Source organism: Engystomops pustulosus, unplaced genomic scaffold (assembly GCF_040894005.1).
Source record: "Engystomops pustulosus unplaced genomic scaffold, aEngPut4.maternal MAT_SCAFFOLD_181, whole genome shotgun sequence".
Lineage (NCBI taxonomy): Eukaryota > Metazoa > Chordata > Amphibia > Anura > Leptodactylidae > Engystomops > Engystomops pustulosus.
In genome coordinates, this window is record NW_027285061.1 from 131,471 (window position 1) to 157,507 (window position 26,037).

The 26,037-nt window shown below is 57.0% G+C and overlaps 1 protein-coding gene across 3 annotated transcripts; it reads right to left on the minus strand.

The window, feature by feature from the left end:
* Nucleotides 1-435: 435 nt before the first annotated feature.
* MST1R (macrophage stimulating 1 receptor) lies at nucleotides 436-25,775 on the minus strand. Of its 3 annotated transcripts, none has more exons than XM_072131949.1 (22): nucleotides 25,644-25,775; nucleotides 22,852-23,769; nucleotides 18,370-18,715; nucleotides 18,074-18,262; nucleotides 17,879-18,001; nucleotides 17,638-17,808; nucleotides 17,355-17,533; nucleotides 17,146-17,284; nucleotides 16,350-16,489; nucleotides 16,102-16,269; nucleotides 15,950-16,028; nucleotides 15,643-15,852; nucleotides 12,539-12,685; nucleotides 9,898-10,057; nucleotides 9,725-9,814; nucleotides 9,448-9,630; nucleotides 8,599-8,679; nucleotides 7,890-8,071; nucleotides 7,708-7,817; nucleotides 5,250-5,415; nucleotides 5,044-5,180; nucleotides 436-1,080 (listed from the first exon to the last, which is right to left on the minus strand). In XM_072131949.1, exons 2-22 carry the CDS (start codon nucleotides 23,688-23,690, stop codon nucleotides 822-824), a joined length of 4,098 nt encoding a protein of 1,365 aa, XP_071988050.1. In that variant the 5' UTR covers nucleotides 23,691-23,769; nucleotides 25,644-25,775; the 3' UTR covers nucleotides 436-821. The 3 variants fall into 3 exon arrangements, with proteins under 3 accessions (XP_071988050.1, XP_071988049.1, XP_071988051.1); XM_072131948.1 differs by lacking the exon at nucleotides 25,644-25,775 and adding an exon at nucleotides 24,972-25,265; XM_072131950.1 differs by lacking the exons at nucleotides 436-1,080; nucleotides 5,044-5,180; nucleotides 7,890-8,071; nucleotides 25,644-25,775 and adding an exon at nucleotides 24,972-25,266 and having other exon boundaries at nucleotides 5,272-5,415.
* Nucleotides 25,776-26,037: the final 262 nt, after the last annotated feature.

Consider the following 26,037-nt stretch of genomic DNA (forward strand, 5'->3'; position numbering starts at 1 on the left):
GTTTTTGGGGTCACTTTCCCCCGGTGGGGTGACCCGTCAGATTCATTTCCAGCCTGAGATTAGGACGCGGGGGAGGGGCGGCGGCTGCTGAAGGATTAGGAACATTTTGTTTAAATCCTGTAACAAGGACTTGACACAAATCTGCAGATCTAATCCTCAGCCAGACACCGGAGGCCACAATCTCACCCCATCCCCTGACACATTGCACCAGAAACATCCTCTCCTCCATCTATAGACATAGAGCGCCTCCTAGTGGACACTGACAGCACTGCACCTTCTGTGTCCACAAACACAGCGCCACCTGCTGGAGGAGAACTAATCCAACCGCTCGGATCAGAACCAGGACAGGGGAAGGTTCTGGAGCAGATATTGGGCTTGTGTATTAGAACATTTGGGGGGTGCTGGACCCCGGCCGCTCCTCATACACTGTGAAGGTAAGAAAGTAAATTTTCTTTATTTATATATTTTTTGAATTTCTTCTCCCAAATCTTTGTACAAAAATATTGTTGTAGATATTTACATGGAGATCCCTGTACAATTCAAGTATCGCCCGTCTAGTGGTCAGCGGGGGAGGGGCCTGTGTGTGGGCGGAGATTACTCCATGGTGGCTCCGCAGGGGCGGAGCTACACAGGGATATCCTGGTACATGTGTCCGGACTGCTGCACAGTTCTCCACAGACGCTGCTGCAGGTTTGTCTGATGGCGCTCATCACCTCCACTATATAGAAGCTCCTCCCACACCTCCACGGCCCCTCCCATGAGGAGCAGGTGCAATCATCAGGAGTCCAGCAGGATTGTCCTCCTGACCTCTGCCGCCCAGGTCACATGATTCCCCTCGCTCCTTCCTCATCCTCCTCGTCCTCCTCCTCCTCAGTAGTGACGTCTCCCAGCTCATCCTCGGAGCCGGGCGGAGCGGGGGGGTACAGCTGCTCCCGGTCCAGGTTAATGTAAGTGACATTCAGATTGATGTAGTGGTCGCCCCACAGGGAATTAGAGATTATCTCCATCTCACTGACCAACTGCGAGAAGGTCGGACGCTCCTCGGATTGTGGACACCAACAGCGAAGCATCAGGGAGTAACTGGGGAGATACATACAGATTATACACCACCACTAGGGGGAGATCACTACATACACATTATACACCACCACTAGGAGGAGATCACTACATACACATTATACACCACCACTAGGGGGAGATCACTACATACACATTATACACCACCACTAGGGGGAGATCACTACATACACATTATACACCACCACTAGGGGGAGATCACTACATACAGATTATACACCACCACTAGGGGGAGGTCACTACATACACATTATACACCACCACTAGGAGGAGATCACTACATACACATTATACACCACCACTAGGGGGAGATCACTACATACACATTATACACCACCACTAGTGGGAGATCACTACATACACATTATACACCACCACTAGGGGGAGATCACTACATACACATTATACACCACCACTAGGGGGAGCTCACTACATACACATTATACACCACCACTAGGAGGAGATCACTACATACACATTATACACCACCACTAGGGGGAGATCATTACATACACATTATACACCATCACTAGGAGGAGGTCACTACATACACATTATACACCACCACTAGGGGGAGATCACTACATACACATTATACACCACCACTAGGAGGAGATCACTACATACACATTATACACCACCACTAGGGGGAGATCACTACATACAGATTATACACCACCACTAGGGGGAGATCACTACATACAGATTATACACCACCACTAGGAGGAGATCACTACATACACATTATACACCATCACTAGGAGGAGATCACTACATACACATTATACACCACCACTAGGGGGAGATCACTACATACACATTATACACCACCACTAGGAGGAGATCACTACATACACATTATACACCACCACTAGGAGGAGATCACTACATACACATTATACACCACCACTAGGAGGAGCTCACTACATACACATTATACACCACCACTAGGAGGAGATCACTACATACACATTATACACCACCACTAGGGGGAGATCACTACATACACATTATACACCACCACTAGGAGGAGATCACTACATACAGATTATACACCACCACTAGGAGGAGATCACTACATACACATTATACACCACCACTAGGAGGAGATCACTACATACACATTATACACCACCACTAGGGGGAGATCACTACATTCACATTATACACCACCACTAGGGGGAGATCACTACATACAGATTATACACCACCGCTAGGGGGAGATCACTACATACACATACACCACCACTAGGGGGAGATCACTACATACAGATTATACACCACCACTAGGGGGAGATCACTACATACAGATTATACACCACCACTAGGGGGAGATCACTACATACACATTATACACCACCACTAGGAGGAGATCACTACATACAGATTATACACCACCACTAGGGGGAGATCACTACATACACATTATACACCACCACTAGGGGGAGATCACTACATACAGAGTATACACCACCACTAGGAGGAGATCACTACATACAGATTATACACCACCACTAGGGGGAGCTCACTACATACAGATTATACACCACCACTAGGGGGAGATCACTACATACACATTATACACCACCACTAGGAGGAGATCACTACATACAGATTATACACCACCACTAGGAGGAGATCACTACATACACATTATACACCACCACTAGGGGGAGATCACTACATACACATTATACACCACCACTAGGAGGAGATCACTACATACACATTATACACCACCACTAGGGGGAGATCACTACATACACATTATACACCACCACTAGGGGGAGATCACTACATACACATTATACACCACCACTAGGGGGAGATCACTACATACACATTATACACCACCACTAGGGGGAGATCACTACATACACATTATACACCACCACTAGGGGGAGATCACTACATACACATTATACACCACCACTAGGGGGAGATCACTACATACACATTATACACCACCACTAGGGGGAGCTCACTACATACACATTATACACCACCACTAGGGGGAGCTCACTACATACACATTATACACCACCACTAGGAGGAGATCACTACATACACATTATACACCACCACTAGGGGGAGCTCACTACATACAGATTATACACCACCACTAGGAGGAGATCACTACATACACATTATACACCACCACTAGGAGGAGATCACTACATGCACATTATACACCACCACTAGGAGGAGATCACTACATACACATTATACATCACCACTAGGGGCAGACCACTACATACACATTATACACCACCACTAGGGGCAGACCACTACATACACATTATACACCACCACTAGGGGGAGATCACTACATACACATTATACACCACCACTAGGGGGAGATCACTACATACACATTATACACCACCACTAGGAGGAGATCACTACATACACATTATACACCACCACTAGGAGGAGATCACTACATACACATTATACACCACCACTAGGAGGAGATCACTACATACAGATTATACACCACCACTAGGAGGAGATCACTACATACACATTATATATACACCACCACTAGGAGGAGATCACTACATACAGATTATACACCACCATTAGGGGGAGATCACTACATACACATTATACACCACCACTAGGAGCAGATCACTACATACACATTATACACCACCATTAGGGGGAGATCACTACATACACATTATACACCACCACTAGGGGGAGATCACTACATACACATTATACACCACCACTAGGGGGAGATCACTACATACACATTATACACCACCACTAGGAGGAGATCACTACATACACATTATACACCACCACTAGGAGGAGATCACTACATACACATTATACACCACCACTAGGAGGAGATCACTACATACACATTATACACCACCACTAGGGGGAGATCACTACATACACATTATACACCACCACTAGGGGGAGATCACTACATACACATTATACACCACCACTAGGGGGAGATCACTACATACACATTATACACCACCACTAGGGGGAGATCACTACATACACATTATACATCACCACTAGAAGGAGATCACTACATACACATTATACACCACCACTAGGAGGAGATCACTACATACAGATTATACACCACCACTAGGGGGAGATCACTACATACAGATTATACACCACCACTAGGAGGAGATCACTACATACAGATTATACACCACCACTAGGAGGAGATCACTACATACAGATTATACACCACCACTAGGGGGAGATCACTACATACAGATTATACACCACCACTAGGGGGAGATCACTACATACAGATTATACACCACCACTAGGAGGAGATCACTACATACACATTATACACCACCACTAGGGGGAGATCACTACATACACATTATACACCACCACTAGGGGGAGATCACTACATACACATTATACACCACCACTAGGGGGAGATCACTACATACACATTATACACCACCACTAGGGGGAGATCACTACATACACATTATACACCACCACTAGGAGGAGATCACTACATACACATTATACACCACCACTAGGAGGAGATCACTACATACACATTATACACCACCACTAGGAGGAGATCACTACATACACATTATACACCACCACTAGGGGGAGATCACTACATACAGATTATACACCACCACTAGGGGGAGATCACTACATACACATTATACACCACCACTAGGAGGAGATCACTACATACAGATTATACACCACCACTAGGGGGAGATCACTACATACAGATTATACACCACCACTAGGAGGAGATCACTACATACAGATTATACACCACCACTAGGAGGAGATCACTACATACAGATTATACACCACCACTAGGAGGAGATCACTACATACACATTATACACCACCACTAGGAGGAGATCACTACATACAGATTATACATCGCTGCCTTTGTCTAGTGATTTTGAGGCTTCTCATTTAATTCAATATATCTGCACTCACAGGGGGTCGGGGCAATACTCCGGTTGTGGCAGACGTCTTCCTCTGAACAGGTATCTTGTGATATCATAAGGATCTACATCTGGATATGGGGGGGCCCCTCGAGTCATCAGTTCCCACAACAGGACCCCGAAAGACCACTGGAAGTAAAGAGGATGAGATAAGATTGTGTCATATACTTCCCCCTCCCCCTCTCCCTGCCTACTTACCACGTCGCTCTTGGTGGTGAATTTCTGGGTCTGTAGACTCTCTAGCGCCATCCACTTCACTGGCAGACGCGCGTTTTTATGGCGTCGAACGCTGTAATATTCCTTATCAAACACGTCACGGGCGAGGCCGAAATCTGCCACCTTCACTTTATAAGCCTCATCCAACCTGAAAAGTAAAAGGGGCCGTCACCTCAGAACCACCTCCTCCCGGGGAGCGTCCGTCACCTCAGAACCACCTCCTCCTGGGGAGTGGCCGTCACCTCAGAACCACCTCCTCCTGGGGAGCGGCCGTCACTTAAGAGCCACCTCCTCCCGGGAGCGGCCGTCACCCAAAATCCACCTCCTCCCGGGGAACGGCCGTCACCTCAGAACCACCTCCTCCCGGGAGCGGCTGTCACCTCAGAACCACCTCCTCCCGGGGAGCGGCCGTCACCTCAGAACCACCTCCTCCCGGGGAGCGGCCGTCACCCGAAATCCACCTCATCCCGGGGAACGGCCGTCACCTCAGAACCACCTCCTGCGGGGAGCGTCCGTCACCTCAGAACCACCTCCTCCCGGGGACCGTCCGTCACCTCAGAACCACCTCCTCCCGGGAGCGTCCGTCACCTCAGAACCACCTCCTCCCGGGAGCGGCCGTCACCCCACATCCACCTCCTCCCGGGAAGCGGCCGTCACCCCAGAACCACCTCCTCCGGGGAGCGGCCATCACCTCACATCCACCTCCTCCCGGGAGCGGCCGTCACCTCAGAACCACCTCCTCCCGGGAGTGTCCATCACCTCAGAACCACCTCCTCCCGGGAGTGTCCATCACCTCAGAACCACCTCCTCCTGGGAGCGTCCGTCATCTCAGAACCACCTCCTCCGGGGAGCGGCCGTCACCCCACATCCACCTCCTCTTGGGAGCGGCCATCACCTCACATCCACCTCCTCCCGGGAGCGGCCGTCACCTCAGAACCACCTCCTCCGGGGAGCGTCCGTCACCTCAGAACCACCTCCTCCGGGGAGCGTCCGTCATCTCAGAACCACTTGCTCCGGGGAGCGGCCGTCACCCCACATCCACCTCCTCCCGGGAGCGTCCGTCACCTCAGAACCACCTCCTCCCGGGGAGCAACCGTCACTTCAGAACCACCTCCTCCCGGGGAGCGGCCGTCACCTCAGAACCACCTCCTCCGGGGAGCGGCCGTCACCCCACATCCACCTCCTCCGGGGAGCGGCCATCACCTCACATCCACCTCCTCCCGGGAGCGGCCATCACCTCAGAACCACCTCCTCCTGGGAACGTCCTTCATCTCAGAACCACTTCCTCCGGGGAGCGGCCGTCACCCCACATCCACCTCCTCCCGGGAGTGTCCGTCACCTCAGAACCACCTCCTCCCGGGAAGCGGCCGTCACCTCAGAACCACCTCCTCCGGGGAGCGGCCGTCACCTCAGAACCACCTCCTCCCGGGAGCGTCCGTCACCTCAGAACCACCTCCTCCGGAGAGCGGCCGTTACCTCAGAACCACCTCCTCCCGGGAGTGTCCATCACCTCAGAACCACCTCCTCCCGGGAGCGGCCATCCCCCAACATCCACCTCCTCCCGGGTGCGGCCATCCCCCCACATCCACCTCCTCCCGGGTGCGGCGCCCCCCCACATCCACCTCCTCCCGGGTGCGGCCGTCCCCCCACATCCACCTCCTCCCGGGGAGCGGCCGTTCCCCCACATCCACCTCCTCCCGGGGAGCGGCCGTCCCCCCACATCCACCTCCTCTCGGGAGCGGCGCCCTCCACATCCTCCTCCTCCCGGGTGCGGACGTCCCCCCACATCCACCTCCTCCCGGGTGCGGCGCCCCCCCACATCCACCTCCTCCTGGGTGCGGCGCCCCCCCACATCCACCTCCTCCCGGTGTGCAGCGCCCCCCCACATCCACCTCCTCCCGGGTGCGGACGTCCCCCCACATCCACCTCCTCCCGGGTGCGGCGCCCCCCCACATCCACCTCCTCCCGGTGTGCGGCGCCCCCCCACATCCACCTCCTCCCGGGTGCGGACGTCCCCCCACATCCACCTCCTCCCGGGTGCGGCGCCCCCCCCACATCCACCTCCTCCCGGTGTGCGGCGCCCCCCCACATCCACCTCCTCCCGGGTGCGGACGTCCCCCCACATCCACCTCCTCCCGGGTGCGGCGCCCCCCACATCCTCCTCCTCCTGGGAGCGTCCGTCCCCCCACATCCACCTCCTCCCGGGAGCGGCGCCCCCCACATCCACCTCCTCCTGGGAGCGGCGCCCCCCACATCCTCCTCCTCCTGGGAGCGTCCGTCCCCCCACATCCACCTCCTCCAGGGATGCGGCGCCCCCCACATACACCTCCTCCCGTGTGCGGCCGTCCCCCCACATCCACCTTTTCCTGGTTTGCGGCCGTCCCCCCACATCCACCTCTCCTGGGGTGTGGCGCCCCCCGTGCCCCCCATTATTACTCACATGCAGTTCCGGGCAGCGAGGTCTCTGTGTACAAACTTCCTCTGCGCCAGATACTCCATTCCCCGGGAGACCTGGAGCCCGAAGCCGACCAGATCCTTCACTGTTGGATTCTGGGGAGACAGCAGCCGGTGTTATAATCGCCCCATTAATGCCCCCCCCCCCCAGATACCACGGCCACTTACCCGGTCCTCACTGCGGATGAAGTGTCTCAGGTCCCCATGTGACATGTACGGAAGAATGACCAGGGGCAGACCCTCCCGGGGCAGAAATATCCCAATAAGGGACAGCACGTGGGGGTGATGGAACCCCTTCATCAGGATCCCCTCCCGAAGAAACTCCTCCACCTCCTCCACATCCGTGATCCCTGCAGGATGCAAGACCCACAGATACTCCAGTCACACCCAGAGCTGCTGCAACTGTCCTGCTGTGACATCATGGCTCATACTCCAGTCACACCCAGAGCAGCTGCAACTGTCCTGCTGTGACATCATGGCTCATACTCCAGTCACACCCAGAGCTGCTGCAACTGTCCTGCTGTGACATCATGGCTCATACTCCAGTCACACCCAGAGCTGCTGCAACTGTCCTGCTGTGACATCATGGCTCATACTCCAGTCACACCCAGAGCTGCTGCAACTGTCCTGCTGTGACATCATGGCTCATACTCCAGTCACACCCAGAGCTGCACAAGGTCTTGGCTCCTGCGTTCACCGTCGGTTGGATCCCAGGACAATGCCCATGTTTCGGGTCATCCGCGCTCGGTGAGTTGTACCAATGCCTTAGCAGCTTTTGTGTGTGGCAGAGGTCATCAAGGGGTTAATCATCAGCCGTCTGCATGAATGCAGCCTGTGATGTGACTAGAGCATATGGCCCTACCCCAGGGGTCCTTACTGTTGAGGGACTTGACAGCGCAGTGCACCTCCCGGCCCTCCTCGTCTGTGTATGTTCCATGGTAAACGCTTCCAAAATGACCTGAGGAGGAACAGAAGGGAAAGGAGGGTCATCCCCTAATGAGGAGCCCCTGAGGGGCAGGATACACCCCCTAATGAAGAGCCCCTGAGGGGCAGGATACACCCCCTAATGAAGAGCCCCTGAAGGGCAGGATACACCCCCTAATGAAGAGCCCCTGAGGGGCAGGATACATCCCCTAATGAGGAGCCCCTGAGGGGCAGGATACACCCCCTAATGAAGAGCCCCTGAGGGGCAGGATACACCCCCTAATGAAGAGCCCCTGAAGGGCAGGATACACCCCCTAATGAAGAGCCCCTGAGGGGCAGGATACACCCCCTAATGAAGAGCCCCTGAGGGGCAGGATACATCCCCTAATGAGGAGCCCCTGAGGGGCAGGATACACCCCCTAATGAAGAGCCCCTGAAGGGCAGGATACACCCCCTAATGAAGAGCCCCTGAGGGGCAGGATACATCCCCTAATGAGGAGCCCCTGAGGGGCAGGATACACCCCCTAATGAAAAGCCCCTAAGGGGCGGGATACATCCCCTAATGAGGAGCCCCTGAGGGGCAGGATACACCCCCTAATGAAAAGCCCCTAAGGGGCGGGATACACGTCCTAATGAAGAGCCCCTGAGGGGCGGGATACATCCCCTAATGAAGAGCCCCTCAGGGACGGGATATTGCTCCTCATAACAGCCCCTCCCCCTGGGAGCCCATTTAACCAATCAGCAGTGTGACATGGGCGGGGCCTACAGAGGGTTATCGGGCAGGTTCCCAGCCCCGTCTGACCTTTCCCGATGATCCGGTCGCGGTGCGTCATCAGGCGGCTCTCGGGGATCAGGACGTCCTTCACTTCATCCAGAAGCTGCGGTCTCAGGTTGTCATGGAAGTTGGTGAGGAGGATGGGCATGGACCCGGCCATGATGCTGCCGCCGCGGTACGACGCTCCACCGGAGCTGCTGCTCGGGATATCTGAAAGGAGAGGATGCGGACACTGAGATGGACCATCCCCTGGTGGTGGCCCTGCATCGCTAACCCCATGGATCAGACCCCACGTGGCACTTACAGGACTCCCTGTAGTCTCCATGAGGGAAAGGGATCGGAGAGACGACGGTTTCACGGTTGTTATTTGCCAGCAGTTCAAGATTTTCTGCCACTGTAAAGAATAAGAAGTAAGAAGGCAAAGTGTAATGGCAGCTCCTGCTCACAGTTGTGGCCGTGGCACGTGGCTCCTCTCACCTTTCTGCTTCCCTTTTTTCCTTTCTCTTACAAGAAAGAAAACCAATAGTAGAACAACCGCTATGGAGGCAACGGTCCCCAACACAATACCCAGCACCGGGTCCAGACGATTCACCTCCACAACGTGGCCCAAAACAGTGCAGGAGCCATCCACGCAAACCTGGCAAGCAAAGAAGAATGTAAGCACAGGATACCACGAACACTTAGCCCGGGGAGAAGACGACACAGGAGGCCGAGGGAGAAGACGACACAGGAGGCCGAGGGAGAAGACGACGCTGGAGGATGGGGGAGAAGACGACACCGGAGGCCGGGGGAGAAGACGACGCCGGAGGATGGGGGAGAAGACAACACCGGAGGCCGGGGGAGAAGATGACGCCGGAGGCCGGGGAAGAAGATGACACAGGAGGCCGAGGGAGAAGACGACGCTGGAGGATGGGGGAGAAGATGACACAGGAGGCCGAGGGAGAAGACGACGCTGGAGGATGGGGGAGAAGACGACACCGGAGGCCGGGGGAGAAGACGACACCGGAGGATGGGGGAGAAGACAACACCGGAGGCCGGGGGAGAAGACGACGCCGGAGGATGGGGGAAAAGACAACACCGGAGGCCGGGGGAGAAGACGACGCCGGAGGATGGGGGAGAAGACGACGCCGGAGGCCCGGGGAGAAGACGACGCTGGAGGATGGGGGAGAAGACGACGCCGGAGGCCCGGGGAGAAGAGGACACCGGAGGCTGGGGGAGAAGACAACACCGGAGGCCGGGGGAGAAGACGACGCCGGAGGATGGGGGAGAAGACGACGCCGGAGGCCCGGGGAGAAGACGACACTGGAGGCCGGGGGAGAAGACGACACTGGAGGCCGGGGGAGAAGACAACACCGGAGGCCAGGGGAGAAGACGACACAGGAGGCCGAGAGAGAAGACGACGCTGGAGGATGGGGGAGAAGACAACACCGGAGGATGGGGGAGAAGACGACACCGGAGGCCGGGGGAGAAGACAACACCGGAGGCCGGGGGAGAAGACAACACCGGAGGCCGGGGGAGAAGACGACACAGGAGGATGGGGGAGAAGACGACGCTGGAGGCCGGGGGAGAAGACGACGCCGGAGGATGGGGGAGAAGACGACGCCGGAGGCCCGGGGAGAAGACGACACCGGAGGATGGGGGAGAAGATGACCCAGAGGCTGGGGGAGAAGATGACCCAGAGGCTGGGGGAGAAGACCACACCGGAGGCCGGGGGAGAAGACGACGCCGGAGGATGGGGGAGAAGACAACACCGGAGGATGGGGGAGAAGACGATACCGGAGGATAGGGGAGAAGACGACGCCGGAGGATGGGGGAGAAGACAACACCGGAGGATGGGGGAGAAGACGACGCCGGAGGCCGGGGGAGAAGACGACGCCGGAGGATGGGGGAGAAGACGACGCCGGAGGCCCGGGAAGAAGACGACACCGGAGGCTGGGGGAGAAGACAACACCGGAGGCTGGGGGAGAAGACGACGCCGGAGGATGGGGGAGAAGACGACGCCGGAGGCCGGGGGAGAAGACTACACCGGAGGATGGGGGAGAAGACGACACCGGAGGATGGGGGAGAAGATGACCCGGAGGCTGGGGGAGAAGACAACACCGGAGGCTGGGGGAGAAGACGACGCCGGAGGATGGGGGAGAAGACGACGCCGGAGGCCCGGGGAGAAGACGACACCGGAGGATGGGGGAGAAGATGACCCAGAGGCTGGGGGAGAAGACAACACCGGAGGCCGGGGGAGAAGACGACGCCGGAGGATGGGGGAGAAGACAACACCGGAGGATGGGGGAGAAGACGACACCGGAGGATGGGGGAGAAGACGACACCGGAGGCTGGGGGAGAAGATGACCCGGAGGCTGGGGGAGAAGACGACACCGGAGGATGGGGGAGAAGACGACGCTGGAGGCCGGGGGAGAAGACAACGCCGGAGGATGGGGGAGAAGACGACGCCGGAGGCCCGGGGAGAAGACGACACCGGAGGATTGGGGAGAAGATGACCCAGAGGCTGGGGGAGAAGACCACACCGGAGGCCGGGGGAGAAGACGACAACGCCGGAGGATGGGGGAGAAGACGACGCCGGAGGCCCGGGGAGAAGACGACACCGGAGGATTGGGGAGAAGATGACCCAGAGGCTGGGGGAGAAGACCACACCGGAGGCCGGGGGAGAAGACGACGCCGGAGGATGGGGGAGAAGACAACACCGAAGGATGGGGGAGAAGACGACACCGGAGGATAGGGGAGAAGATGACCCGGAGGCTGGGGGAGAAGACAACACCGGAGGATGGGGGAGAAGACGACGCCGGAGGCCGGGGGAGAAGACGACGCTGAAGGCCGGGGGAGAAGACGACGCCGGAGGCCGGGGGAGAAGACGACGCCGGAGGCCCTGGGAGAAGACGACGCCGGAGGCCGGGGGAGAAGACGACGTCGGAGGCCCTGGGAGAAGACGATGCCGGAGGCCGGGGGAGAAGACGACGCCGGAGGCCGGGGGAGAAGACAACACTGGAGGCTGGGGGGAAAAGAGGACGTCTGAGGTCCGGGAGAAGACGACGCCGGAGGCCCGGGGAGAAGACAAGAGGACACCATTACAGGCAAGACATGGACATTTGGTAGGATCTGGTACCTTGACGATTGCACCCTGTGATGGGATGACCACATCCTTTGGGATGATGCAGGTGATTTCATTGTCCAGGACTTTGGGGTAACACTCTCTGCCATCCACCGTCATGGAGACGTTGAGGCAACCATTCAATCGGGCAAGAAACGTATGCTGAAATATGGGGAAGGTGAGAAGATCAGTGGATGGACCCCACACCAGGACTTCAGAGGGTACGAGGGGCAGTGACCTGGGCAGGCGGGAGGCATCAGTGCATCTCGGGGACTGATAGACCCTTCCTGCTGCTGCATTAAGAATAGATTGGAGAGGAGAGAGTTCAGTGAGTGGAGGATGAGATGACGACTACTAGGGAGTTACAGGAGTCGAGACGAGAGGATTTCAGAGCAACAAATTAGTGTTAGGGGAAGGTCAGTTAGTAGATGGTGGAAAGACAAGAAGTTCAGTCTTAGAAAGATTAAGTTTCAAGAAGAGAGAGGACATGATGTTAGAGACAGCAGAGAGACAGTCACTAGTGTTCTGTGCCCCTCCACAGACCCCCTGCCCCTCCACAGACCCCCTGCCCCTCCACAGACACCCTGCCCCTCCACAGACCCCCTGCCCCTCCACAGACCCCCTGCCCCTCCACAGACCCCCTGCCCCTCCACAGACCCCCTGCCCCTCCACAGACCCCCTGCCCCTCCACAGACACCCTCCCACTCCGCAGACACCCTGCCCCTCCGCAGACACCCTGCCCCTCCGCAGACACCCTGCCCCTCCGCAGACCCCCTGCCCCTCCACAGACCCCCTGCCCCTCCACAGACCCCCTGCCCCTCCACAGACACCCTCCCACTCCGCAGACTCCCTGCCCCTCCGCAGACACCCTGCCCCTCCGCAGACCCCCTGCCCCTCCGCAGACACCCTGCCCCTCCGCAGACACCCTGCCCCTCCGCAGACACCCTGCCCCTCCGCAGACACCCTGCCCCTCCGCAGACACCCTGCCCCTCCGCAGACCCCCTGCCCCTCCGCAGACACCCTGCCCCTCCACAGACACCCTGCCCCGCCACAGACACCCTGCCCCGCCACAGACCCCCTGCCCCGCCACAGACCCCCTGCCCCTCCACAGACACCCTCCCCCTCCACAGACACCCTGCCCCTCCACAGACCCCCTGCCCCTCCACAGACCCCTGCCCCTCCACAGACCCCCTGCCCCGCCACAGACCCCCTGCCCCTCCACAGACACCCTCCCCCTCCACAGACCCCCTGCCCCTCCACAGACACCCTCCCCCTCCACAGACCCCCTGCCCCTCCACAGACCCCCTGCCCCTCCACAGACACCCTGCCCCTCCACAGACACCCTGCCCCGCCACAGACCCCCTGCCCCTCCGCAGACCCCCTGCCCCTCCGCAGACCCCCTGCCCCTCCGCAGACCCCCTGCCCCTCCGCAGACCCCCTGCCCCTCCGCAGACACCCTGCCCCTCCGCAGACACCCTGCCCCTCCGCAGACACCCTGCCCCTCCGCAGACACCCTGCCCCTCCGCAGACACCCTGCCCCTCCGCAGACACCCTGCCCCTCCGCAGACACCCTGCCCCTCCGCAGACCCCCTGCCCCTCCGCAGACACCCTGCCCCTCCACAGACCCCCTGCCCCGCCACAGACCCCCTGCCCCTCCACAGACACCCTCCCCCTCCACAGACCCCCTGCCCCTCCACAGACACCCTCCCCCTCCACAGACCCCCTGCCCCTCCACAGACCCCCTGCCCCTCCACAGACACCCTGCCCCTCCACAGACACCCTGCCCCTCCACAGACACCCTGCCCCTCCACAGACACCCTCCCCCTCCACAGACCCCCTGCCCCTCCACAGACACCCTCCCCCTCCACAGACCCCCTGCCCCTCCACAGACACCCTCCACAGACACCCTGCCCCTCCACAGACCCCCTGCCCCTCCGCAGACCCCCTGGCCCTCCACAGACACCCTGCCCCTCCACAGACCCCCTGCACCTCCACAGACCCCCCTGCCCCTCCGCAGACCCCCTGCCCCTCCACAGACACCCTGCCCCTCCACAGACCCCCTGCCTCTCCACAGACCCCCTGCCCCTCCACAGACACCCTGCCCCTCCACAGACACCCTGCCCCTCCACAGACCCCTGCCCCTCCACAGACACCCTGCCCCGCCACAGACCCCCTGCCCCGCCACAGACCCCCTCCCCCTGCGCAGACCCCCTGCCCCTCCGCAGACCCCCTGCCCCTCCGCAGACACCCTGCCCCTCCGCAGACACCCTGCCCCTCCACAGACACCCTGCCCCTCCACAGACACCCTGCCCCTCCACAGACCCCCTGCCCCTCCACAGACCCCCTCCCCCTACACAGACACGCTCCCACTCCACAGACCCCCTGCCCCTCCACAGACCCCCTGCCCCTCCACAGACACCCTGCCCCTCCACAGACCCCCTCCCCCTACACAGACACGCTCCCACTCCACAGACCCCCTGCCCCTCCACAGACCCCCCTGCCCCTCCACAGACCCCCTGCCCCTCCACAGACCCTCTGCCCCTCCACAGACACCCTGCCCCTCCACAGACCCCCTGCCCCTCCACAGACCCCTTGCCCCTCCACAGACCCTCTGCCCCTCCACAGACTCCCTGCCCCTCCACAGACCCCCTGCCCCACCACAGACACCCTCCCCCTCCACAGACCCCCTCCACAGACACCCTCCCCCTCCACAGACACCCTGCCCCTCCAGAGACCCCCTGCCCCTCCACAGACCCTCTGCCCCTCCACAGACTCCCTGCCCCCCCCCACAGACCCCCTCCCCCTCCACAGACCCTCTGCCCCTCCACAGACCCCCTGCCCCTCCACAGACCCTCTGCCCCTCCACAGACACCCTGCCCCTCCACAGACACCCTGCCCCTCCACAGACCCCCTGCCCCGCCACAGACCCCCTCCCCCTCCACAGACCCTCTGCCCCTCCACAGACCCCCTGCCCCTCCACAGACCCCCTGCCCCTCCACAGACACCCTGCCCCTCCACAGACACCCTGCCCCTCCACAGACCCCCTGCCCCTCCACAGACCCTCTGCCCCTCCACAAACCCCCTGCCCCTCCACAGACCCCCTGCCCATATGATCTTACATGGGCCTCAATCTCTGTCGCCCCCTTTTTCAGCTCCAAACGCTTCTCATTATCAAACGGGTGAATGATGTAAGTGAAGGAGGGGAAGTTTCTGGAGTAGTTGAAGAAATATCCATCCAGCTCGAGACTCAGTGTCCCCAGCCGTGCTCGGTCATCTAATGTGGGGGTCCTGCAGAGGATGCGGTGGGGGGTAAAAGGGCCTTTACAGACCTGCAGAGAACAGAAGGGGGACATATATGTATATAGAGGACGCATCCAACACCAAACTGACCCCACCTGTGCAGAGGATCCGGGGACGTGCACTTACCTCCTTCCGGCTTTGGTACCAGACTGTAATACTGGACACTGAATCCAGATTTGAGCCTTGAATGGTCAGCGAGCTCCCCCTGCAGAGAAAAGCACAAGACTCAGCGTGACCTGCCGCAGTAACCCCCGGGGTAGGATAGCACCGGGCCTCACCGCGCCAGGCTGCAGTTGGGTTGGATGCTGTTGACCACTGGGTTTGGCTTATAGGTGAAGAGCTGAGTGTGAGGGGTCAGGGCATCGTCAAGCCACAAGGAGATGTTTCTGGGTCCTAGAGATGAGACCGGAGGGGAGACGCAACACAAGTCGCCTGCTGGACAGGACCTGGGGGCGGACATGGAAGGTGACATCTCTGTACATGGGGACCTACAGATCCCACCTAGAACCCAATGACAGACGCTCACTCAATGTACGCGGCACACTCCGATTCTCCGATGTACACCCGCCGGCTCTCTATAGCACGCAGGTTCTGACCCGACAGGGTGAGCCGAGAACCTCCAGCCACAGGTCCGAAAGATGGAGACACAGATGTAAGCACCGGCTCCTAAGGAGACATGGAGAGGAACAAGTGTCAACAGGGACAAGGCATGTGCCCATGCAGGATCCAGAGACCCTCGAACCCCCTATCCTGGTCCCATCCATTGTTCCTGCCCCCCCTTTCCTGGTCCCATCCATTGTCCCTGCCCCCCTCTCCTGGTCCCATCCATTATCCCTGCCCCCCCCCTCTCCTGGTCCCATCCATTGTCCCTGCCCCCCCTCTCCTGGTCCCATCCATTGTCCCTGCCCCCCCTCTCCTGGTCCCATCCATTGTCCCTGCGCCCCTCTCCTGGTCCCATCCATTATCCCTGCCCCCCTTTCCTGGTCCCATCCATTGTCCCTGCCCCCCTCTCCTGGTCCCATCCATTGTCCCTGCCCCCCCCTCTCCTGGTCCCATCCATTGTCCCTGCCCCCCCTCTCCTGGTCCCATCTACTGTCCCTGCCCCCCCTATCCTGGACCCATCCATTGTCCCTGCCCCCCTCTCCTGGTCCCATCCATTGTCCCTGGCCCCCCTCTCCTGGTCCCATCCATTGTCCCTGCCCCCCTCTCCTGGTCCCATCCATTGTCCCTGGCCCCCCTCTCCTGGTCCCATCCATTGTCCCTGCCTCCCCTATCCTGGTCCCATCTATTGTCCCTAGTCCCTCATGGAATGATGTTCTTACAATGTAGATAAAGCCGCTTTCTGTGACGCTGCCGTTCACGTAATAAGGGACACTCTTCAGATTTTCCTCAATGGTTACGATGATATCAGCAGGAGACGTGGCGTCCGGGGGGCCCTCGGTCTGTAACGTGCACACGAGGCTGCAACATCAAGAGGCCCAATGAGACCCCCAGAACTACAAGTGCGGCCTCCACAATGGGATGTCCTCACCTCCTGCTGCTGCTCTTCTGCGGGTCCACAGAGCACGTCCTCTGCCCCACAGACACCCGGTGAGTCCGGCCCGAGATCTGGGCGGTGGGGGGTTTACCATAGACCTTGAGGGATTGGAAGTCTCTGCCACAAATGGTGATGTTTGTCCGGCCGCGAAGCGGAGCCACCCTGGGATAAAACTGCGGGAAAGGAGGACACGGAATGGATGGTGGACCCCGAGGAGAGGTGGACCCTCCGTACCGGAGCAGCCTGTGAGGTTGTCAGACAATGGAGCGTCCCTTACCGCATTGACTATTGGTGGGCAGGTCTCCTGGTTCCATCTTCCTTGACAATCCTCCGCTCGGTGGCAGCCATTGCTGCACCATCCACAGCCCATGAAGCGAGGGGCCCGCAGGCAGCGGCTGCAGCTGAGGAGGTGGCGGCACCCGGGCCCCCGGGCACTGACCTTGGTGACCTGCAGACAGATGGACAGTAAGACTCTCCCTCTATGTGACAACCCCCAACCCAGCGCCTCCACCACCCACCTGGCTCCCAGTGATGAATAGAAGGTGGTCCCCGATGCGGGTGACGTCACGTGACACCGGATCTCTGCCGCTCAGGGAGAAGTTGGATAGAAAGAGGGGATTGCTGTTACGTTGCAGGATGACCTGCGGAGGAGGAAGAGGTCATTGACGCGCCGACATCGTGAAGGCACAACAGTCGTAGTCCAATAACCGTACCTGTAGTATGCGACCGTCTGAGGTGCCCAGGTGACCAATGGTGAAGCCGTCCTGGGTGGTGACATGCAGGGCCGTCAGCAGGGTCTCATTCATGCGTCCGTTAAACAGATCCAGGCGGATCAAGGGCGGAGTCACCAGCGTTGGTACCGCCCAACAACTGACGTCAACAACCGAGGCCGATTCATTCACCTGAACCATAAAATGCAGAATAAAAAGTGCTAATTATCCAAGAGGGCGGCCACCGCCCCGCCCCCGTGGACCAACACCCAGAGGCAGATACCCCCATGTCCTCTTACATTCTGTGGGCAATAGTGGTCATCCTGGTAGTAGCGCAGGCCCCGGGACAGTCTCTCCGTGTACTTGATGCTGCAGCACTTCCTCATGCCTTCGTTGATAGATAAGTCAATGAGTTTCAGCGGGAAAGCGCAGAGTGCAGACTTCTTCACCACCGTCTCGCTGTACGGCTCGCTCTGCGCAAATGCAGCAAAGAGCACCAGGTCCCCGGGATCCAGGTTCAGCTCCGTAGCCAAGTCGCTTCCCACTGTGACAACGTGTGCCGCCTGCACGATATTGAAGGTCTTAGGTTCAGACCTGCGCCGCCGCTTCTCCTCAAGGCGACAGTCCAGCACCAGCTCCCGGTAGCTGCAAAGGAAGAATAGGATGAGACATTTGGGGAGGGCGGAAGGGGGAGATTCCAGCTGCCAAACCCTCCCCCGAGGATACAGGCGGCTCCAGTATTTATAGCACCACCCTGATCTGATGAGATCCCAGCTCCCGCACCCCAGGATACAAGCGGCTCCAGTATTTATAGCACCACCCTGATCTGATGAGATCCCAGCTCCCGCACCCTCCCCCGAGGATACAGGCGGCTCCAGTATTTATAACACCACCCTGATCTGATGAGATGAGATCCCAGGTCCTGCACCCTCCCCCGAGGATACAGGCGGCTCCAGTATTTATAGCACCACCCTGATCTGATGAGATCCCAGCTCCCGCACCCTCCCCCGAGGATACAGGCGGCTCCAGTATTTATAACACCACCCTGATCTGATGAGATGAGATCCCAGGTCCTGCACCCTCCCCCGAGGATACAGGCGGCTCCAGTATTTATAGCACCACCCTGATCTGATGAGATGAGATCCCAGCTCCCGCACCCCAGGATACAGGCGGCTCCAGTATTTATAGCACCACCCCTGATCTGATGAGATAAGATCCCAGCTCCCGCACCCTCCCCCGAGGATACAGGCGGCTCCAGTATTTATAGCACCACCCCTGATCTGATGAGATCCCAGCTCCCGCACCCTCCCCCGAGGATACAGGCGGCTCCAGTATTTATAGCACCACCCCTGATCTGATGAGATGAGATCCCAGCTCCTTCACCCTCCCCCGAGGATACAGGCGGCTCCAGTATTTATAGCACCACCCCTGATCTGATGAGGTGAGATCCCAGCTCCTGCACCCTCCCCCGAGGATACAGGCGGCTCCAGTATTTATAGCACCACCCCTGATCTGATGAGTTGAGATCCCAGCTCCCGCCCCCCAGGATACAGGCGGCTCCAGTATTTATAGCACCACCCCTGATCTGATGAGATGAGATCCCAGGTCCTGCACCCTCCCCCAAGGATACAGGCGGCTCCAGTATTTATAGCACCACCCCTGATCTGATGACATGAGATCCCAGCTCCTTCACCCTCCCCCGAGGATACAGGCGGCTCCAGTATTTATAGCACCACCCCTGATCTGATGAGTTGAGATCCCAGCTCCCGCCCCCCCAGGATACAGGCGGCTCCAGTATTTATAGCACCACCCCTGATCTGATGAGATGAGATCCCAGCTCCCGCACCCTCCCCCGAGGATACAGGCGGCTCCAGTATTTATAGCACCACCCCTGATCTGATGAGATCCCAGCTCCTGCACCCTCCCCCGAGGATACAGGCGGCTCCAGTATTTATAGCACCACCCCTGATCTGATGAGTTGAGATCCCAGCTCCCGCCCCCCAGGATACAGGCGGCTCCAGTATTTATAGCACCACCCCTGATCTGATGAGTTGAGATCCCAGCTCCTGCACCCTCCCCCAAGGATACAGGCGGCTCCAGTATTTATAGCACCACCCCTGATCTGATGACATGAGATCCCAGCTCCTTCACCCTCCCCCGAGGATACAGGCGGCTCCAGTATTTATAGCACCACCCCTGATCTGATGAGTTGAGATCCCAGCTCCCGCCCCCCCAGGATACAGGCGGCTCCAGTATTTATAGCACCACCCCTGATCTGATGAGATGAGATCCCAGGTCCTGCACCCTCCCCCGAGGATACAGGCGGCTCCAGTATTTATAGCACCACCCTGATCTGATGAGATGAGATCCCAGCTCCTGCACCCTCCCCCGAGGATGCAGGCGGCTCCAGTATTTATAGCACCACCCCTGATCTGATGAGATCCCAGCTCCTGCACCCTCCCCCGAGGATACAGGCGGCTCCAGTATTTATAGCACTACCCCTGATCTGATGAGATGAGATCCCAGCTCCCGCACCCTCCCCCGAGGATACAGGCGGCTCCAGTATTTATAGCACCACCCCTGATCTGATGAGATGAGATCCCAGCTCCCGCACCCTCCCCCGAGGATACAGGCGGCTCCAGTATTTATAGCACCACCCCTGATCTGATGAGATGAGATCCCAGCTCCCGCACCCTCCCCCGAGGATACAGGCGGCTCCAGTATTTATAGCACCACCCCTGATCTGATGAGTTGAGATCCCAGCTCCCGCCCCCCAGGATACAGGCGGCTCCAGTATTTATAGCACCACCCCTGATCTGATGAGATGAGATCCCAGGTCCTGCACCCTCCCCCAAGGATACAGGCGGCTCCAGTATTTATAGCACCACCCCTGATCTGATGACATGAGATCCCAGCTCCTTCACCCTCCCCCGAGGATACAGGCGGCTCCAGTATTTATAGCACCACCCCTGATCTGATGAGTTGAGATCCCAGCTCCCGCCCCCCCAGGATACAGGCGGCTCCAGTATTTATAGCACCACCCCTGATCTGATGAGATGAGATCCCAGGTCCTGCACCCTCCCCCGAGGATACAGGCGGCTCCAGTATTTATAGCACCACCCTGATCTGATGAGATGAGATCCCAGCTCCTGCACCCTCCCCCGAGGATGCAGGCGGCTCCAGTATTTATAGCACCACCCCTGATCTGATGAGATCCCAGCTCCTGCACCCTCCCCCGAGGATACAGGCGGCTCCAGTATTTATAGCACCACCCCTGATCTGATGAGATGAGATCCCAGCTCCCGCACCCTCCCCCGAGGATACAGGCGGCTCCAGTATTTATAGCACCACCCCTGATCTGATGAGATGAGATCCCAGCTCCCGCACCCTCCCCCGAGGATACAGGCGGCTCCAGTATTTATAGCACCACCCCTGATCTGATGAGATGAGATCCCAGCTCCCGCACCCTCCCCCGAGGATACAGGCGGCTCCAGTATTTATAGCACCACCCCTGATCTGATGAGATGAGATCCCAGCTCCCGCACCCTCCCCCGAGGATACAGGCGGCTCCAGTATTTATAGCACCACCCCTGATCTGATGAGATGAGATCCCAGCTCCCGCACCCTCCCCCGATGATACAGGCGGCTCCAGTATTTATAGCACCACCCCTGATCTGATGAGATGAGATACCAGCTCCCGCACCCTCCCCCGAGGATACAGGCGGCTCCAGTATTTATAGCACCACCCCTGATCTGATGAGATGAGATCCCAGGTCCTGCACCCTCCCCCGAGGATACAGGCGGCTCCAGTATTTATAGCACCACCCCTGATCTGATGAGGTGAGATCCCAGCTCCCGCACCCTCCCCCGAGGATACAGGCGGCTCCAGTATTTATAGCACCACCCCTGATCTGATGAGATGAGATCCCAGCTCCCGCACCCTCCCCCGAGGATACAGGCGGCTCCAGTATTTATACCACCACCCCTGATCTGATGAGATGAGATCCCAGCTCCCGCACCCTCCCCCGAGGATACAGGCGGCTCCAGTATTTATAGCACCACCCCTGATCTGATGAGATGAGATCCCAGCTCCCGCACCCTCCCCCGAGGATACAGGCGGCTCCAGTATTTATAGCACCACCCCTGATCTGATGAGGTGAGATCCCAGCTCCCGCACCCTCCCCCGAGGATACAGGCGGCTCCAGTATTTATACCACCACCCCTGATCTGATGAGATGAGATCCCAGCTCCCGCACCCTCCCCCGAGGATACAGGCGGCTCCAGTATTTATAGCACCACCCCTGATCTGATGAGATGAGATCCCAGCTCCCGCACCCTCCCCCGAGGATACAGGCGGCTCCAGTATTTATAGCACCACCCCTGATCTGATGAGGTGAGATCCCAGCTCCCGCACCCTCCCCCGAGGATACAGGCGGCTCCAGTATTTATAGCACCACCCCTGATCTGATGAGGTGACATTCTAGCTCCTGCACCCTCCCCCAGTAGTCTAGACCTCTAGAGATAACAGGCTGCAAGTGTCCGATGCAACAGATTTCAAAGTGCGGATGTAGACTGAAACACTGCTACCAACCCGCAGCTGTGAGGACAAACGCAGGCTCTGGATGTAAGCATGAATGCTCCTATTCACTTACAGCAAGCAGGGATATTATCACCAATCAGTTTATCCTGTTGACTTTCTGACCAGTCTCTGAAGTGGGAAGTGTGATCTGATTGGTTGCAGCAGGACCTCTATAACCCCTCCCCTGCGGAGCTCCTCTTACCTTTTCATCTCTTGTTCTTTGGCGCTGAGGCGCAGGAGGCGGCTGTGATAAGTTCGGGACTGGAGACCCTCCGGCTGCACAGTTAAGAAGTAGACGTGTTCTGCAGTGCTGAAGGTGTGAATGTAGCGGATGGGGTAAGTGTCCAGGAATGGTGGGACCACCGTCAGCGATGGGAAGTTACCAGCAAAGCCGTCCTGCGACGCCAGGAGCCGCCTGATAGACACGGATGTTGTGCCGTAATTCTGTGTCACCTCTGAATCCACAGAAGATGCCACGTAGAAGTAGACATTGCGGAGATGCTGCAGCACGGTGATCATGGTGCCCCGGGGGCTGGCGATACAGTCCGGGCACACAGACGGATCATTACTCTGGGGCCGGAATAGGCAGAGGGAGTCCGTTATTGTGGAGTCATCAAACTCATGGAGAAAGCAAAGTCCATGGAACGAGGAGCCGCAGCGGTACAGGAAATTCTCCTCTGGATCCACCACTAGGACTTTGCTGTCCGTGTCCTCAGTCTGCTGCGGACGGGCACTGCCCATGATGCATTGGGAGCAGAGCGTGCACCCGGAGTGGTTGGTGGGACCAGTGATGAGGTCTTCGAGGAGCTGCAGGTCGGAGCTTCTTACCACGTACAGGTGGTTGGTGGTGGTCAGGAAAAGTAAGGAGTCTTGGTCCTCCTTGGCGGCCACATTCTGTATGGGCCCCGCGGCGGTGAAGGTGGGCAGCTCATAGCGGACATCGGGGTCCAGAGACTGGAAGGGGCTGGCTGGGCACTGCCAGGAGGACGAGGATGTGGCCCAGAACATGAGAAGGACCATCCCATGAGAAGTCCACATCATGAAGGTGATCCAGAGCTGAGTGCACACTCACCTCAGGGGAGGGTACACGGGCGGGCACAGAGCGGCCATTGTGTGGGACCTGCAAGAGAGGAAGAGTCAGGAAGAGGCAAATACACACAGAACATACACAATATACACACACAATATACACACATCACACACACAATATACACACATCACACACACACACAATATACACACATCACACACACAATATACACACACACACACAATATACACACACATCACACACACAATATACACACACATCACACACACACAATATACACACACATCACACACACAATATACACACACAATATACACACACAATATACACACATCACACACACACGTCACACACACACACACACACAATATACACACATCACACACACAATATACACACATCACACACACACAATATACACACATCACACACACAATATACACACATCACACACACACACAATATACACACATCACACACACAATATACACAAATCACACACACAATATACACACATCACACACACAATATACACACATCACACACACAATATACACACATCACACACACAATATACACACACAATATACACACACAATATACACACATCACACACACAATATACACACATCACACACACACAATATACACACATCACACACACAATATACACACACACACACACAATATACACACATCACACACACAATATACACACACAATATACACACACACACAATATACACGCACAATATACACACATCACACACAATATACACACATCACACACACAATATACACACACACGTCACACACACACAATATACACACATCACACACACAATATACACACACACGTCACACACACACAATATACACGCACAATATACACACATCACACACAATATACACACATCACACACAAAATATACACACAATATACACACATCACACACAATGTACACACATCACACACAATACACACACACAATATACACACATCACACACATCACACACACACAATATACACACATCACACACATCACACACACACAATATACACACATCACACACACACATCACACACACACGTCACACACACACACAATATACACGCACAATATACACACATCACACACAATATACACACATCACACACACACACACAATATACACACATACACACACGTCACGCACACACACAATATACACACACAATATACACACATCACACACACATCACACATACAGAAGATAATTGCAATGTTACCAGTATTGGTCATTCGGTCTCGGGGGGTGGGGGGCACCTCATCTATATCACCCCACACATGGCGGCTCAGGGGCCCCTGTCTGATGGGCCCCAGAGATCTGGGACATTGTGCGCTCAGGCTGGAGATGGAAGTGACATCATCGGATGAGCAGGAGTCACAGGGTGTGGGGAGGAAATCATCCAAAAGTTTCACAATCCGGATAAAAATAACTGCACGTAACCCCTTCACTGCCAGCAACAGACAGCGCAGCCCACCCGGACCCCCAGGAGGCCAGGGATACACACCACTGCTCCAGTCTCCCATGGCAACCAATCACAGCTCAGCTTTCATTTTCCCACATCTGTTTATAAAATGACAGCTGATCTCTGATTGGTTTCCCTGGAACTAGAACAGATTTACCTCAGACATTTCGGATAAATCTCCTCCAAAGCAATAGCACAATGGGGGTCATTTACTAATCGCGTTTTTATGCAGGGTTACACAAATTTTTCCGTTTTGCGACGATTTTCCCTGAATTGCCCCGGGATTTCAGCGCACACGATCGGATTGTGGCGCATCGGCGCCGGCATGCACGTGACGGAAATCGGGGGGCGTGGCCGAACGAAAACCCCACGGATTCGGAGAAACCGCTGCATTAAAAAAAAAAAAAATGGCCCTTGACATGTACTTACCTCCATCGGGCCCGGCTCGGTGAACTCCAGTGCATTCAGCGCAGCAGCGCCACCTGGTGGACATCGCACACTCTGAGCTGTGATTGGTTACTACTACAGGTGATTACTATGAGCTCTGAGCTGTGATTGGTTACTACTACAGGTGATTACTATGAGCTCTGAGCTGTGATTGGTTACTACTACAGGTGATTACTATGAGCTCTGAGCTGTGATTGGTTACTACTACAGGTGATTACTATGAGCTCTGAGCTGTGATTGGTTACTACTACAGGTGATTACTATGAGCTCTGAGCTGTGATTGGTTACTACTACAGGTGATTACTATGAGCTCTGAGCTGTGATTGGTTACTACTACAGGTGATTACTATGAGCTCTGAGCTGTGATTGGTTACTA